Source organism: Tiliqua scincoides, chromosome 9, assembly GCF_035046505.1.
Source record: "Tiliqua scincoides isolate rTilSci1 chromosome 9, rTilSci1.hap2, whole genome shotgun sequence".
NCBI lineage: Eukaryota > Metazoa > Chordata > Lepidosauria > Squamata > Scincidae > Tiliqua > Tiliqua scincoides.
Window position 1 is genome coordinate 21,489,994 of NC_089829.1, and position 15,047 is coordinate 21,505,040.

At 44.7% G+C, this 15,047-nt stretch overlaps 1 protein-coding gene across 1 annotated transcript in view; it reads right to left on the minus strand.

The window, feature by feature from the left end:
- The window catches only part of NLRC5 (NLR family CARD domain containing 5), a 77,959-nt gene that overhangs the window by 42,187 nt on the left and 20,725 nt on the right, over positions 1-15,047 (minus strand). Inside the window, exons 4-10 of the mRNA XM_066637933.1 lie at positions 14,266-14,328; positions 11,177-11,251; positions 8,328-10,065; positions 5,608-5,691; positions 3,114-3,197; positions 2,910-2,993; positions 2,085-2,174 (exon numbers count right to left, since the gene is read on the minus strand). Of these exons, the coding sequence (XP_066494030.1) occupies positions 2,085-2,174; positions 2,910-2,993; positions 3,114-3,197; positions 5,608-5,691; positions 8,328-10,065; positions 11,177-11,251; positions 14,266-14,328 (2,218 nt within the window). The remainder of the gene's footprint in view (positions 1-2,084; positions 2,175-2,909; positions 2,994-3,113; positions 3,198-5,607; positions 5,692-8,327; positions 10,066-11,176; positions 11,252-14,265; positions 14,329-15,047) is intronic.

Here is a 15,047-nt window from a genome sequence, read left to right on the forward strand (position 1 = left end):
ATTCTCTCTTCTATACACTTGTTAAAGGTCCAGCATCCCTAAAGTTGAAAGTTTGAGCACCCCTGCTCTAGAAAACCAAAGTCTTTATTTAGTTCTAAGACCAGTGGTTCTCAAAAATTTTTAGCACCGAGACCCACTTTTTAGAGTGACAATCTGTTCGGGACCCACCAGAAGTGATGCCATTAACCTGGAAGTGATGTCATGGCTGGCAGTGACATCATCAAGCAGGAAGCAAACATTAAGGAGTGTTTTTTTTTACATTTCACAATTTTTGATCCGTGTGTGTGTGTGTAAGTGTGTGACAATTAAGTCGCATGCAGGTCCTGAATTGGAAGAATTCAACTGTAGTTTTTTTACATGTATGCAAAATATCTAAACACTCAGATCTATGTATTTTCATCTAGCATCCTTGTTTCAAGATTTAAAAAACAGTCTTTCCACTGCAGTTCATTCTTTGGACCTGCTTACTCATATATGTGCAAGTTAAAGGCATCCCTGAAAAACTTGGATAGTACATTTTATTACCAAGAGCAGCTTAATTTTAAGAAAACCAGATTAAAAGTAACCTTGCCTCCTGTTGGCAACCTTCAGTCTCGAAAGACTATGGTATCGTGCTCTGAATGGTGGTTCTGGAACAGCGTCTAGTGTGGCTGAAAAGGCTGATTCGGGAGTGACAATCCCTTCCACACTGGGAGCAAGTGCAGTCTGTCCCTGGTCTGTCTCCCTGGCTATGGGCCTTCCTTCTTTGCCTCTTTGCCTCAGTCTGTTGGCCAAGTGTCTCTTCAAACTGGGAAAGGCCATGCTGCACAGCCTGCCTCCAAGCGGGCCGCTCAGAGGCCAAGGTTTCCCACCTGTTGAGGTCCACTCCTAAGGCCTTCAGATCCCTCTTGCAGATCCCTCTTGCCTCCTGACAAATGCAGTAATTACACATTTCACATTTTTCTATAGAAGAGATTGTTTGCAATACATGAAGTCAAATCAACGCAAGGCACTATATACATACGAGACACATTAGCAACAAAACAAGATTCCTATCAAATCCATTTGAAAAGCTGAGAAGAAATGGGGCTGGCTTGTAACACCAGCAGGATAGGAAAGAAAGGGTTGCAAGGATGCCTAAGTGCAAAAAATGACCAAACAAAACACATGGAGGAAGGAAAAAGTGATATACAGTCTACTAAGTTGAATTTGCCTGTATTAAGGGGGGAGAGAAAGACATCTCCAGCAACTAGAAGAAGGGGTGCAGGAGAAACACTGCTGCAATGAGCATGCTTTATTGCCATATCTTTCTGACATTGTAAGATCAGGGGGCGAAGACAAACAGTATATCGAAGGAGCCGACAAGGTGGACTGATTAGCTGGAAAACAGGGGCTCTTACCAATCTGTTCCATCAGAGAGACTCCAGGCAAGCGAGGAGAAACTGAAGCCGGGACAGGATGCTCCCTGCCTCCCCCTTCCTCTCAAGGTTCCCAGTATAAAGGGGATACTTTATACTGGGAGGGGATTATAGCCAAGGGAAAAGGGTGCCCTTCTGTGGCATAAGCTTTTGTGTCCCTTCCCCTTCCCCCATGAATTTAATTATCCACGGATTTTGGAATCCATAGGAGGTCCTGGAACAGATCCTTCATGGATCCCAAGAGTCCATTCTATTGAATCTGATAGATTTTATGGATTCTCAAGACACAAATGTAAGGTCAAAAAGGCTTCTGCATAACCAAAATTAGAATTTAGAGTGGCCAGAGAGAGAGAGAGAGAGAGAGAGAGAGAGAGAGAGAGAGAGAGAGGATGTGAGACTCAAGAAAGGAGGTGTTTGGACAAATGCAGCTGCAGGGATGAGAAAAACTGCATCTGCTAAAATTCCCTCTAGTATAATATTCCTTTGCATCCTTTCCTCATTTGCATCTCATTTCCTTATTAAGCCCTGAGCACACATTTTAAAAAAAGCATTTATTTCAGCAAGAGCAGATAAACTGGTAACAGGGTATACAGTGATATACAGAGTGCAACAACCATGCTACAGCAGCTTAAAAACAGGAAAACAGAAAATGAAACAATATTTCCGTTGACTGTCTCAAGCCAATACCTTATGTGTAGCTTGATCACTTTGGGGCAAGTCACAGCTGCTCTAGCGAAGGTGAGAACAGCGGTCAACGAAATCTCATTGTGGCTTAAACTGTTTGAGATAATTTTTAAAAAAACACAGACATACAGTTGCCAGTTTACAGCAAAGTCCTTTCTATAAAGGCATACAGTTTCCCTACCCTTACACCCACCTCCCTCTTAAGCCTGCAGTCATAAGAATCCGAGAAGATCTTGCAAACAGACCTTGCAGCCCTCCTACAGATAACTGAATCAAACAATGATCTGAGGCTAAGATTCTGTGCAGACAACTCTTTTATGTGAGGCAAAGGGGGTAGCTTTTCAGTTAGTTACCACAGCACTCATATAAATGCACAAATATTTGTACTCTGAAAGATGTACAGAATTAATGGAGCAAGGAAGAGGGGAGGAACAGTTTTCTTCCAAAATGCTGCACAGTCCAAGTGCTGAAATTGACTAGACTAGATCACAAGTATACTCTGGTTCAATCAATTTCACTCCTAAGGGAAATGTCCCACTTTGCCCTTCTTTATAAATACATGGATAAGCATTTGGTCACATACAGAGGACTATGTTCCAAGATACAATCCAGAGGCTTGCAACAAAGAGTTTCCTGTGATGGCAGGACCCCAATTGTCCCTTGTCCCATATTAACAATCCAAAGTCAAAATGGAGGCTATGACAGAATAGCTCACAACATTACAACTGGCTGGCATAACTGTTAGCCACTATTTCCCAGTTAGGGTTGACCAGTTATTTTTGAAACTATCCTCTTCTGTGTGGCCATTAATTTTTTCCCCATACTTACTCCAACTTCTTCAGCTTCTCTGTAGTAGAAAATATTTCTGTAATCTTGGCCATGTCTTGCCCCTTCATCTTGTTGTTCTGCAAGCTAGAATGCAGTGACTCTTTAATATCCCCCCCCAAAAAATGTACACTTGATAAATAAATCAGTTTACCACATCTCCCTCCATCATTGCACCCCACTTTTTGTAAGAACAAATGGATTTACTTTATGTCTTCAAGCTTATGGCAGTTTGGAAAAGCTTGAATCAGATCCTCAAGTCCTGAGAGTGTGATATTTCCACCTGTTAACCTGAAAACCAAACACAGACATTGTAACAATGATGTCAGCAGGTCACTGCTGGCCCATCCATAAGGCCACCTGATACAGGTTGCATCTTCAGTGGCAAGTGTAAGGGGTCCACAGAGGCAGCAGACTCAAGGTGCCTCTTAGCACAATCCTATACTCACCCCGTGTTGGCAGAGTATAGTCTTTGTTGGCACTGCTACACTGGCTCTAGAAAGTTTAAGTATTTACACCTTGGGACAGTTGAGGAAGGTGAAATGGTGAAGGGCACAAGCATCAGCACCTGCATTGTGAAAGACTCTGCAGTGAGTCTGAGAGGTCAGGATTTGCATCCTGCAGAGCTTTATGCTGGGATCGGCTTGGAACTTAGGTGAGAAAAGTATCATGTGGATAGAAGAACCTTTGGAGCTAACTGCAGTTTGACATGGGGTGGAGAAAAGATAGCTATTCTAAACTATAGTAGGGGGAAAAAAACACTTCCCCCTCACTTGAGCATGGCTTGTCTTTTTCCACCCCTGAGCCTCGTTGATATAGTCACTGCAGTCTGAAGAATCTGTTTGCGCGACAGAAAGGGTGTGCGGAAACCACTTCAACACCTTCCCTCACTCTATCAAAGAGCAAATGCCAAGTACATAACTTGATGCTCCCCACAAGATCTACAGTAACTTCCTTTGAAATCAGATCTTCTACGGTGTGAAAGGCTGAATTGCTCATTCAGGTTCAAGACTGGAGGCTTCTGAGAATGGCTGCGGATGCATGTCATGTGCATATGTGTGGAGCATCTTGCAAAATAGTGGCTTGGAGAGGCGGAGCCAGTTGCAGAACGCCAGCTTGTACAATAATTTACATGATCATATTGTTCTATTTATTTAAAAAACTGATAATCCTTTCCTTTCGCCGACTACCCCGGGAAGCTTACAACCATACACAAAAATTAATACATACACAAATCAAAATAAAATCAGCATTAAAAATACATTAAAATGCAATAAATAAAACGTTAACACACTTTCACACACACACCCCCAATAGTCCATTCTGCTCAGTTCGGCTCTTACTTCAGACCTAAATGCAGAGGCATCACTAGGGTTGGGGTAACCCCCATTAGCTTTATTTATTTATTTTCATACAGAATAGTACAGGTCACCCAACAAATCAGTAACTAACAGAAACCCAGTGGCCAATTTGATGACACACAACTGAATAGGAGACCTAGTATTTGCTCTGCTACATGGAAATGTAGAGCGCGATACCATAGTCTTTCGAGACTGAAGGTTGCCAACTAACTAACTAACATGGAAATGAGAGCTAACTCATACTAACACCTTATTGGTTCCCTGTTGTGTCATAACAACACCTCACTGGCTCTTGGAACAATCAGTCTCATTGGTAAGTCTCAAGTCTCAACAATCAGTTCCAAGTTCTGAGTTAAAGAAATCTACTTTTTGTTACATAAGGCAGTTGCATTTTCCTTTTCTAGTTAATTGGCCATAATTTTTGATAGAATTCAACATGGTTTGTTTCATTACCTTCTGCATGAAAGTACCTTTCCAATGATATATAACATGATGGCTTTATTCATAAACACAAATATTCCAAAATGTTTCTAAAATTTTGGCCACTAGTGGTGTTACCCTCCCCTGCCCCTGACCAACCAAGTGTCTCAAATTGAGGACAGAATCCAAGACCTTACGGATGCAAAGGATATGCCTTGCTCTGAACTGTAGGCCTTCCCATATGATATGAAGCAGACTTTTGTCAAACAGACCATTGTCCCTTTGCCTGGCAGCAGCTCCTCAAGGCAAGGTTCTTTACAGTGCTTACCTAAGTTCCTTTAACTGGAAGTGCTAGGGACTCAATTTGGATCTTTTAAAATGTAAAAAGCTAAAGAGCACTCTTTCACCTGGACATTTTTTTTTCCCAACACAAGACTGGTACTTGACTGGAAGATCTCAACCCAGGGCTAACCCCATTCATTAGGGGTTAGGCTGCCTGAGGCTCTTGACTCAAGTGACAGATTGGCAGAGGGCACCTACCATCTGTCCCCTCCAACTTTTGCCACTCTTCCTCCTCCCATTTTTGGGATTGGAAGAGGGGAATTTGGCAGAATAGGAAATGTGAAGAGAGGAGAGTGGTGGACTAGAGCATCAGAGTATCTAGGCCACCACTCTCCTCTCCATCTATTCTTCTGCTCTGTTCCCCTCTTGAATGCAAGGGGGGGGGGAGAGGCAGCAACCAGCATGCCACCAGATTGGGAAGGGACTGGCATTTACTGTGCTGCCTCAAGCACTGGGAGGTCTCATCTGAACATTTGGTGTACCACTCTCTAAATAGCAAGTAGGACTTGCCATTTACATTGGAATACATAAGTGCACCTGCTTCAAAACACCACAAATGTCAGAGTAGTTATACTTACTGGAAAGTTGTCAGGCATTTGATTTTCGGTAGGCTTTTAGAAAGGACGCCAGCAAATTCATCTCCATACCTCCTGCCCCTGAAGCTAAGGAATAAGGCAAACTGCAATTAGACAACAATCCAATTTTAGGCCAGATTGTCAATTCAGTAGCTATCTGTGGTATTAGGCAAACTACACCTTTCTATTTGCTTGGTTTAATCAGATAATTTTCCGCTGCTTCCCCAGGTCTCCCAATGCCTTTTAAGGCATTAGTAACGTCACTTCCGGTTTCTCCATGGAAACCAGAAGTTGCAGCCCAGCAGAGGCCGGGAATGGACGTCCCTGGCCACTGCTGAGCTCAGACTCCCCTCTAGAGGCGAGTCACTTCCAGAGGTGGCCCCCCAGACTGCGGAGATGGGCGCTCACCTATATCCAAGGTTTCAAGTATCCACAGGGGGTTTGTCGTACACTCCCGGGATTTTGGGGTGCTCAGAGTTCTTGGTTCTCGAGCCCTCAAGGACCCCTGTTCGGTAGTACTGCCACCACCCTGTATGTGCCAGTGTCTCTGTCAGGGACACGGAGACCCTCTAGGCTTAATTCTATCCCTTGTAGGCACTGAGCACCTTCTTTAATTAAAGCCTCAGTCCTCAAGTTACTAATCCTCAATGAGGATTTGGTAGCTTGGCAGGATTCTGAACCTTTGTCCCCAACAGACAATGAAACAACTTAGTAAAAGGATTTTTACTTTATTAAATATATAGGGTTACATAAAGTTACAAAAGGCAACAATTGCTAGAGGCATAAAACTTCTAGGAAACATATCAGTATAAAATAACAAAGCTAACTGGCTATCTCTGTTATTCCCTAACTCTCACCTGGGTCAGCTTTCTTTTGTAGATCTCTCAGCTCCAGGTTACCCTGGTGGACCAGGCTCTCAACCTGCAGGATGTTGCACCCACAACCTTTTCCACCAAAAAAGAGAACCGACACCCCCTTTGGGCTTGTTCTTATACTTCTCATGCTAACAGGATGGAGGTGACTCTGTACTTATTTCAAACTGTCCAATCAGAAACTCTTGGGGACAGAATCTTCCAGAAGTGGGGCTGGATGCTAGCCCTCTCAGCTCTCCCCTCCCCACTGGAGGTCCACAGCTGCATTCCATCCTTGATGGGCGCCTTTCTGTCTGCATAGGTGCTACATTATCACCTTGAGTTGTTAATTTCGTTGGCTGTTGTTACTCACATCCTTGCAGCTAGGAACTGCAAGCCACTTCTCTGTTACTGGTTACTTTGGTTCAGATTCTACATGCTACTAGGCCTAAACTGTACATATTCATGACAGGGTTCCAGAATGGAACCCCTGTGGAAAGGGGGCATGCCTATATTTGGTTTATCTTAGATTTGCAGTAAGGTTTCACATAAAAGGACAGGCAATTAGATAGCAATAGAGGATATACAAACACAGATTATATACACAGACTAAAAATAATAAAAACTGAACTTCTTAAGAACCGATGAACTTTAATAGAGAATGTTTCACTTAATCTTAGCCAAAAGGCCGAGAACCTCACCCAGATATGTACCTCTGAGCACAGTCTAGGATGGATCTTCATCCTACCTTGCCATATCTGACCAGGTAAGCATCCATGATGGAATGGTGAAGATGTCACACCCCTCCCAAATGTAATACTTCTTTATACATAACTCCCAGCTAGTAACCAAAAGGAAACCAGAAACTACTGAAGCTTCAAGAAGGTTATGCAATTGGCCAACTACTCACTTCTACCTTCAAGAAGACACAGCTGTATCCCATCTGCAATCAAGTTGCCCTTGGCTAATTAAAACAAGCTGTGCAAAGCCAGGCTCTTGCTAACCAGAACATGGTGTGGCTGTTCCCAGAACAGATAACAAATTCCTTGTCTCAGCATGCTAATGAGTCGATTTCCCATACTGGACAGGATGGGCAAAAGCAGGCACAAAATGCAATTAGGCAGAGGACTTCTTTGTGATAACTACACCTGATGTTCACCTTCTTGTGACAAGACCTTCCTATCTTAACTTAGAATGGCTTGGACATTTAAGGTGGCATTTGTAGTCAGCTGTCAAGCTTATAACTGAACAAAAGGTGGGGAGGCTACTGGAGTCATAAGAACATAGGAAGAGCCTGCTGGATCAGGCCAAGGGCCCATTTACTCCAGCTTCCTGTATCTCACAGTGGCCCACAAGATGCCTCAAGGAACACTCAAGACAACAAGGTACCTATATCCTGTTGGCACTTCCTTGCATCTGGCATTCAGAGATATGCTACTTCTAAAACCCAGAGGATGCATACAGTCTTGTACCCTAAGACAGACTTTTCCTCCAAAAATCTGCCCACATTCCTTTTAAAGGCATCTACGGGCCATATCCTATTCAACTTTCCAGCACTGATGTAGCTGTGCCAATGGGATAGGTGTTGCATTCTGCTGTGGGGGGGCAGTCATGGAGACCTCCTCAAGGTGTGGGAACGTTTGTTTGCTTACCTCAGGGCTGTATTGAGGCTCGCATCAATACTTGAAAGTCTGATAGGATTGGGCCCTAAGTCAGTTGCCACAATAGCATCCTGTGTCAAGGATTTCCACAGACTAATTGTGCAAGTATCGTTCCTTGATGGCTTCATACAGGGAAGTAGTCCATACACTAAAAAAAAAAATACACCACCCACTCTTGAGTGTCAAGGATGAAATGGCCAATCTCTCTTACCTTAAGTTCTGTATATTTTCACAACTGGTGAAGACTGCCAAATAGTCAAGTTCCATGGGGCATCCCACAAAATCCAGGGATACCAAATTGTGGCTGCTGTTGATAACATAAGCCAAGGTCATCATGTCCAGTGGCATCAGACGGAAGTTTCTAAACTGAAATGTGAAGTTCAACTGCTTCCCAACATGCTGGGCTAACTCAAGGTCTTGCGTCTCGTGAACGCAGTGGCACAGCTCAATGATCCTGGGTCCTGTTAAAGTGCCAGCTGCTAGCTTCTTCAGCATCTGCGTGATTATGGCTTGCCGCTCCTGAATCCAGGTTTCGTTCTGTCCGCTTAAGGAGCTCAGAAATGGCCGACATTCTTGAGAGGAAAGGCCTGATAGGAAAATATGGCAGTTCTCAGTGACGGCTGTTCTTGTTTCCTTCTTTAGAATCCACTTGTACCGCAAGAAGAATTTCTCCTTTAGAGAGCTGCTGTCAACAGTGTTGCTTGTCAGCAGGAAAAGGGCTGCAAAGAACTCCTGCAGGCTGAAGTGAGCGAATGTGTAACCTGCCTTTAAATGGCCACTGATTGTCTTGACCTCAAAGGCCAAAAGAAGCCCATACTGACAAGCAAAATCTTTCACATGCTGTGAGACCTCATTAGCATAGATCAACATCCTTCTTTCTTCCAGGCCTCTGAAGGCCAACTCACACAGACCTACAACAGTTACTCGGTGTTGACTCAGATTGGCTTCTTTGCACCCAGCACTCAACCTCTGGTGCTTGCCAACAAAGATCAAGAGCATTTGGATATAAACTTGGGTCATGGTTTGAAGAAGCCGGATGCTGTCTGCTTTTTGAAGCAGTAAATCTTCCAGACAGATACAGACAATGTTGCACAAGGCAGGGATATAACATAGGCTCAAGAGTTTGTCATTGCTTTTCAACCGAGTAAGAGCTTGCTCTTTCAGTGAATGCTGGTGGAAAAAAGAGCCTGCATATTCTTCAACCTTTTCGTGATTAAATCCCCAGATTTCCACCAGAAGGGTGATGGTTTTCCACAAAGCTTCTGGGAGCATTTTAGGTCGGGTTGTGACCAGCACAGTGCAGCCATGCAAGAAGTTTCCATGGCAAAGACTGCCGAAGAGTTCTGAAACAGAGAACGGGTTGAGACAATAAGAGTACGATGGGTTCGGAGAGACAGGGAACTGCACGTTCCCTACAGACTCATCAAGTCCATCAAAGATAACCAGTGTATGTTGAGCATTCTCCAGAAGGTGGTCAAATACGTCATCAGGGCAACCTTCTGGTTGGATGAATACATCAAATAAGAGCTCCTGCAGCGTGAGCTTTCGGTTGATCAGATTCAGTTGCCTGAACTCAAAGAGGAAAATCCATTGGAACTTTTGCAGGGTACCCTCAGCCCACTGCTGGCAAATTTTATGCATAAGTCTCGTTTTCCCCATCCCTGGTTTGCCCAAAAGAAGAATGACCTTGGTGGCTCCTGTGTGCACACCTTCAAAAAGATCAGACAATTTCATGACTGTGTTGGTGTGGTCGTCTTCATGATGCAGAGCTATTGGCTCTTCCTTGGCTTTATCCACCTTCCCCTTTCCTCTGTGGGCTTTGCTCTGATAGATCACAAGGTTGACAAAGACGTCTCTCAAAGCCAATGGTTGAGCTTCTGCTGATCGATTCATTCCATACCTTTGAAGCATGGATGCAATGATGAGTTGCCGGTACCTTTCAGCAGAATCTGATCAAGACAGAATAGGGAGAAGAGAGTAAATATATATCTACACTACACATTCAAGGCAATTGAATATGAACTTTGCTATTATGGCTTCTCATAAGAACATCCCTGCTGGATCAGGCTATATAGGCCCATCTAGTCCAGCTTCCTATATCTCACAGTGGCCCACCAAATGCCCCAGGAAGCACACAAGACAACAAGAGACCTGCATCCTGGTGCTTTCCCTTGCATCTCCTGAAACATCAGAGAAATTGTGGTTCTGCACAGAAGGAGGCCACAAATTCTCCAGACTCCTAATTTAGCAGCTAATTTTATAGTGGAGGATTTACTTTGAACTGAGTTAGAACTGAAGGCAACATTCCACAGGATTGGTTTCACTCACTAACTCCTTCCCGTGTAGGCTAAATATAGGCAAAGGGATGCTCAAACCCTTGGACTCCGCAGTGAACAGCCATGGAGGTTTTGACCAAGTTCTTTGATGTACTTCAGCTATACACACTTATTTGCCTAGTTTTTGACTCACACCTTGGCTATGATCAGGATAGGCCTTTATGGAGTAATTATAGAGCAGAAGGCACAGTCAGGGCTGGCGGACAGGCTGGGCTCATACCAAAGGAATTGATCAAATGGCAGGCCAGACACAGGCCAAGGCATGTTTCTGCTTCAGCACGTTGTTCAGTTTGCAGGCCTGCCTTAGAGACACTCGTTTTCTAGGGCCTAGGAGTCAGCTGACTGCATTCAGCCTGGCGTTGTTCCCAGAGCCAGGGTTTGCAATATTTTTCCCCAAATGCCACTTCCCCAATTACTACTGCCCCCATAAGATGGCTGCTGTGTGCTGAAGTGGGTAGTTTGCACACATGTTCCAGAATCCTAGTCAGGTCCTTGTCTGGCAGGGTCAGGCCAGGTAAAGCAGTGTCCTGGAGTCCCCACAGCAGCGGGGTCAGGGCAGCCCACCCATGAGGGCAGCTGGAGCAGCTGCTTTGAGTGAGCTGCAGATTACCCTGTACTTGATGCTCAATGGCCCTGTCCCCCAGCCCACTGCTTGCTCAGCCATTCCACCTTGTTACCACCCCACAGAAGACAAATGTGTTAAGTGGAAAATAAAATTACTTACCTAGCCGTTGCTGTTTCGACTCTTTACAGTTGTTGTAAGTGAAAGAACTGCTCCATGGGCGACGTCTTTCAAGCCCTGAAAGATGAAAAGGCAATACTGATGTTAACATGGCAACTTCATTTAGGAGGCACATTGTGAAAACAAAGGAGCAGGAAGCTCTCCTGCAGGAGCTGCATTGAAATGCCTGGAAACAAGGCCAACTCAAGACATCCTGGCACCTCTGGCAATATGCCAAATGCTGTCCCTTTATCTAGTAGTCTGCCAGTGCCTCCACTTTCCTGGGTTGGAAGAAGAGGATGGAGCAGAAAGGAAGTGCAGAGTGATGACCAGAGCATTTGAGAAGATCTAGCCCACCACTCCCCTCTTCTCCATACTTCCTCTCTCTTATTTTTCCAACCCAAACAACGGTGGAGAGACTGGTGGGGCTAAGTGAGTCGATGGAGATGAGCACACTCCCACCAGCTTGTTGCCTGAGGCTACCACCTCAGTTGCAGTGGTGTAGCTAAAGCATCTGGTACCCAGGGGAACATTTTTCACTCACACCCATACCATAAAATCCAGACATAACTGCAGTGATGCGACAATTTCAACACCAATTATTACTGGGTTACATTGTGCTCTGAGTGGTTCTGCACTGCTCTGAGCGGCTGGCAGCTTTCTTTGCCTTCCTTTCCTCAAAAAGTGAGGAGGAAGTAAAAAAAAAAAAAAAGCACAGGTCACCCAACAAATCAGTAACCAACAAAAAAAATCAGTGGCCAATGTGATGATACTGACACAACTGAATAGGAGTGCTAGTATTTGCTCTGTTTATTAAGAATATTTATGTACCACTTTTCAACAAGTGGTATACAGGTGGACAGGATTATTCGTGGGTTCGGTACCTGCAGATTTCTTCATCCGTGGGCCACCGAACCGGCGGTGTGCGCTGACCTGGAGGCTCTTCTGATGCCCACCGAGGCTCTGCATGTCTGCCCACGGCCTCTGCGGGCTTCAGAATGAAGCCCAGTGCCATTGAAAGGCAACTTCCAGTCCTGCGGTCAACTTTAGCCCGCAGAGTTACAGGCAGATCCGCATGGCTCAACTTTGGTTGAGTTCTAGGGGAAGGAGGGTCGGCAGTAACTGCAGGCTTTCAATACCTATGTTTTTCCTTATCTACAAGGGTTCCAGAACACCTCTGAACCTCTGCCACCAAAACCAATAACTTTCTGGGAGTTAACATTCTCTTTGCAGGTCTTTTTGGATGTTCTGAATTTTAATGACTTATATTTTACCAGTGGGGCTGCAGACTTCACCGGACTTTTCTGCCTCAAGCACCAAAGCACATCTGAGTCACAAGAGGTGGGTCCTAACGATCTTCTTTGCACTCATTTCACTGCATATTTCTTAACGACTGTTGAAGAAGATAACCACAATTGCTCCACGCACAGGAAGTGCTGCAAGTGGAGTGACGATGATCTAGCAACACTGAGCCTTCTTGGATAGTGTGGGGCAACAAATGCATGGTCCTCTCCTTCAAGCTGGGTTGCTCAGTACTTCAGTGAAAAGAAAACAGGTCTCTAGAGGCACATGTTAATTCAAGTACCTGAAACCAATGACAATCTCATGATTTCCCCACCAAACAGGCACAGGGTCTTACTTGATCCAGTGCTGCTGTAATGAAGTTGCAGAGGTGGCCAGAAGGTCTTCTCACTGGCTTCACTTATTGCACTTGCTCAGTCCTTATTGGGAAGAAAGAATCTATCTACACTTGTGTTTCCCAAACTGTGGATCAAGACCCACCAGTGGGGTCACAAGCAAATTTCTGGTGGGTCAAAAAAGTTTTGAAACATTAAAAAAAACAACTTTGCAAGCACTCTTACCCAGTTTGCTGAAGAAAATCATTAGCTAGAATGCTAATCTGTGGGGGTATGAAGCAATTTGTCTTACCCCCAAATTAAGATGTCACATTTTCTGCTTTTCTCTAGTAATTAGTGTGCTGCAGATCTCACGTGAACCCAGTTTTAGCCTTTTGTCTGGCCTGATAGTCCCTAATTGCACATCTTGCTCTCCAGTTCAGACTTCTGGGCATCCTGAAATGACGTAAAGATTTGGGGGAACGGTCCTTAACCACCATTTCTAGGGAGAGTCTAGCAAATGACTATGCACACTTACTTTATATAAGGTCTCTAGTAACCTCGGGAGCACAGAACCCATATTATTATTTATTAATAATTTATCAATCATTAGTAGAATTATTTTTTCTAGACCTTTTTTGTGTAGTGGGTCATGACAGATTATCATTTTTAAAACTGACTTCATGCCGGCTGAGTTAGGCTGGCTCAGGGGTCGGGGGGGGCATAGGGAGGGTAAAGAGGAGGCATTTCAGGATGGGAAGATAGTGGGCGGTGGGCAGGCTTGTGGGTGGGCAGCGGGAGGCAGGGCCAGGATCCAGCAGTTATGCCAGCTCCTAACCCCATTCCCAGGCGGCACAGAGTGGCTCCAGGCTGCTCCGCTCTGCTCGGATCTGCGCCACCTGATCCAAGCAGACCCATTGGGGCTGCTAAGGCTCTCCCCGGGGTAAGGGGAATTTTTTCCCCTTGTCTCAGGCTGAGCCTCAGCCAACCCCAAACTTGTGCTGGATACAGAGCAGGCCCGCCATCCTGCCAACGCAAGTTAGGATAGTGCTGCCCAAGACCAAAATGAAGGAAGTGACTACAAACCAGTTGTCCAAAGTGAACTTCAGGAGAAGCAAGAAGAGACTGCAGTTAGCCTAATCCAGCAGGGCTCTTCTCATGTGCTTATGATCCACTTTCTGCCCACAAAAAGTGAGTGGAAAGCAAATCACCCGCACAAGTGCTCATAAGGTCATTATGTGGTTTTTTCCTTGATCTAGAACTAGTGCTTTAATTAAATCTGCAGTAAGGAACACTCTTGGGAAATGGTTTTCTTTACGGAAGACTTAAGTAGCCTGGGAAATTAAACAAGAGGGGCAATGGTATGGTTGGGGGGATGACACTTTTTGTAGGTAAGCGCCATGGCTGATTCAGCCTTGTATATGGAAGATCTTCTACCCCAAACCATGAATTTGATTGCAAAGAAAACAGTCTTACTTGATGCTGAGGAAGACTCTGCTGCAGCTTCGACAGATTCCTCAGGCCCATGTGCTATGTGACCTAGAATTATGAATTTAAATATATGTTAGTCAGAATCTCTTTAAATGCACACACAGTATCATACATGCACCTGTATGCTAGAACTGTCATACCAATTATAGTACACTGGCTTCCACTATGGGTGGGGTCTATTTGTTCAACATACAGGCAGCCAGTCCATCTGCAAGGTGCACTCATGCAGCTGCTCCAGGCAGCAGATTGATAGGATTGCCCACTGTAATCCATCTCATCCACTCTTCCTCTGCCTTCTACTCCTTGCATTCGAAAAGGAAGACGTAAATGGAGCAGAAGATGAAGTGTGAAGCAAGTGGTGGACTTGAGCGTCTCCAAGCATCAGATGCTCCTAGCTCAGATCCTTCACTGCTAGGCCTGAGAGGACACAAACCTGAGGAGCTCCCTGAGAAAACTGCATCAAGGGACTTGCAGCACAATTGAGTTCAATGGGACTTGCACTCAGGTACGTGTGTATTGGATCGCAGCCTTAAAAACTTTGAGAGTTTAAAACAAGCATGCATTCTGCTTTCATGGTGCCATCATCACCCAATCAGACTTTTGTCATTCCGTGGCGGCTGAATTTGACTTACCAATTTTATAACCATACACAGACTAATTTGTTTTAATACTGAACATTTTTTTAATAGACATTTTAGCAGTGGACCTTTTAAAGTCCAAGAGTTGCTGAAAGAGAGGACTGGCATACTTGCTTGGCAAGCAGCCTA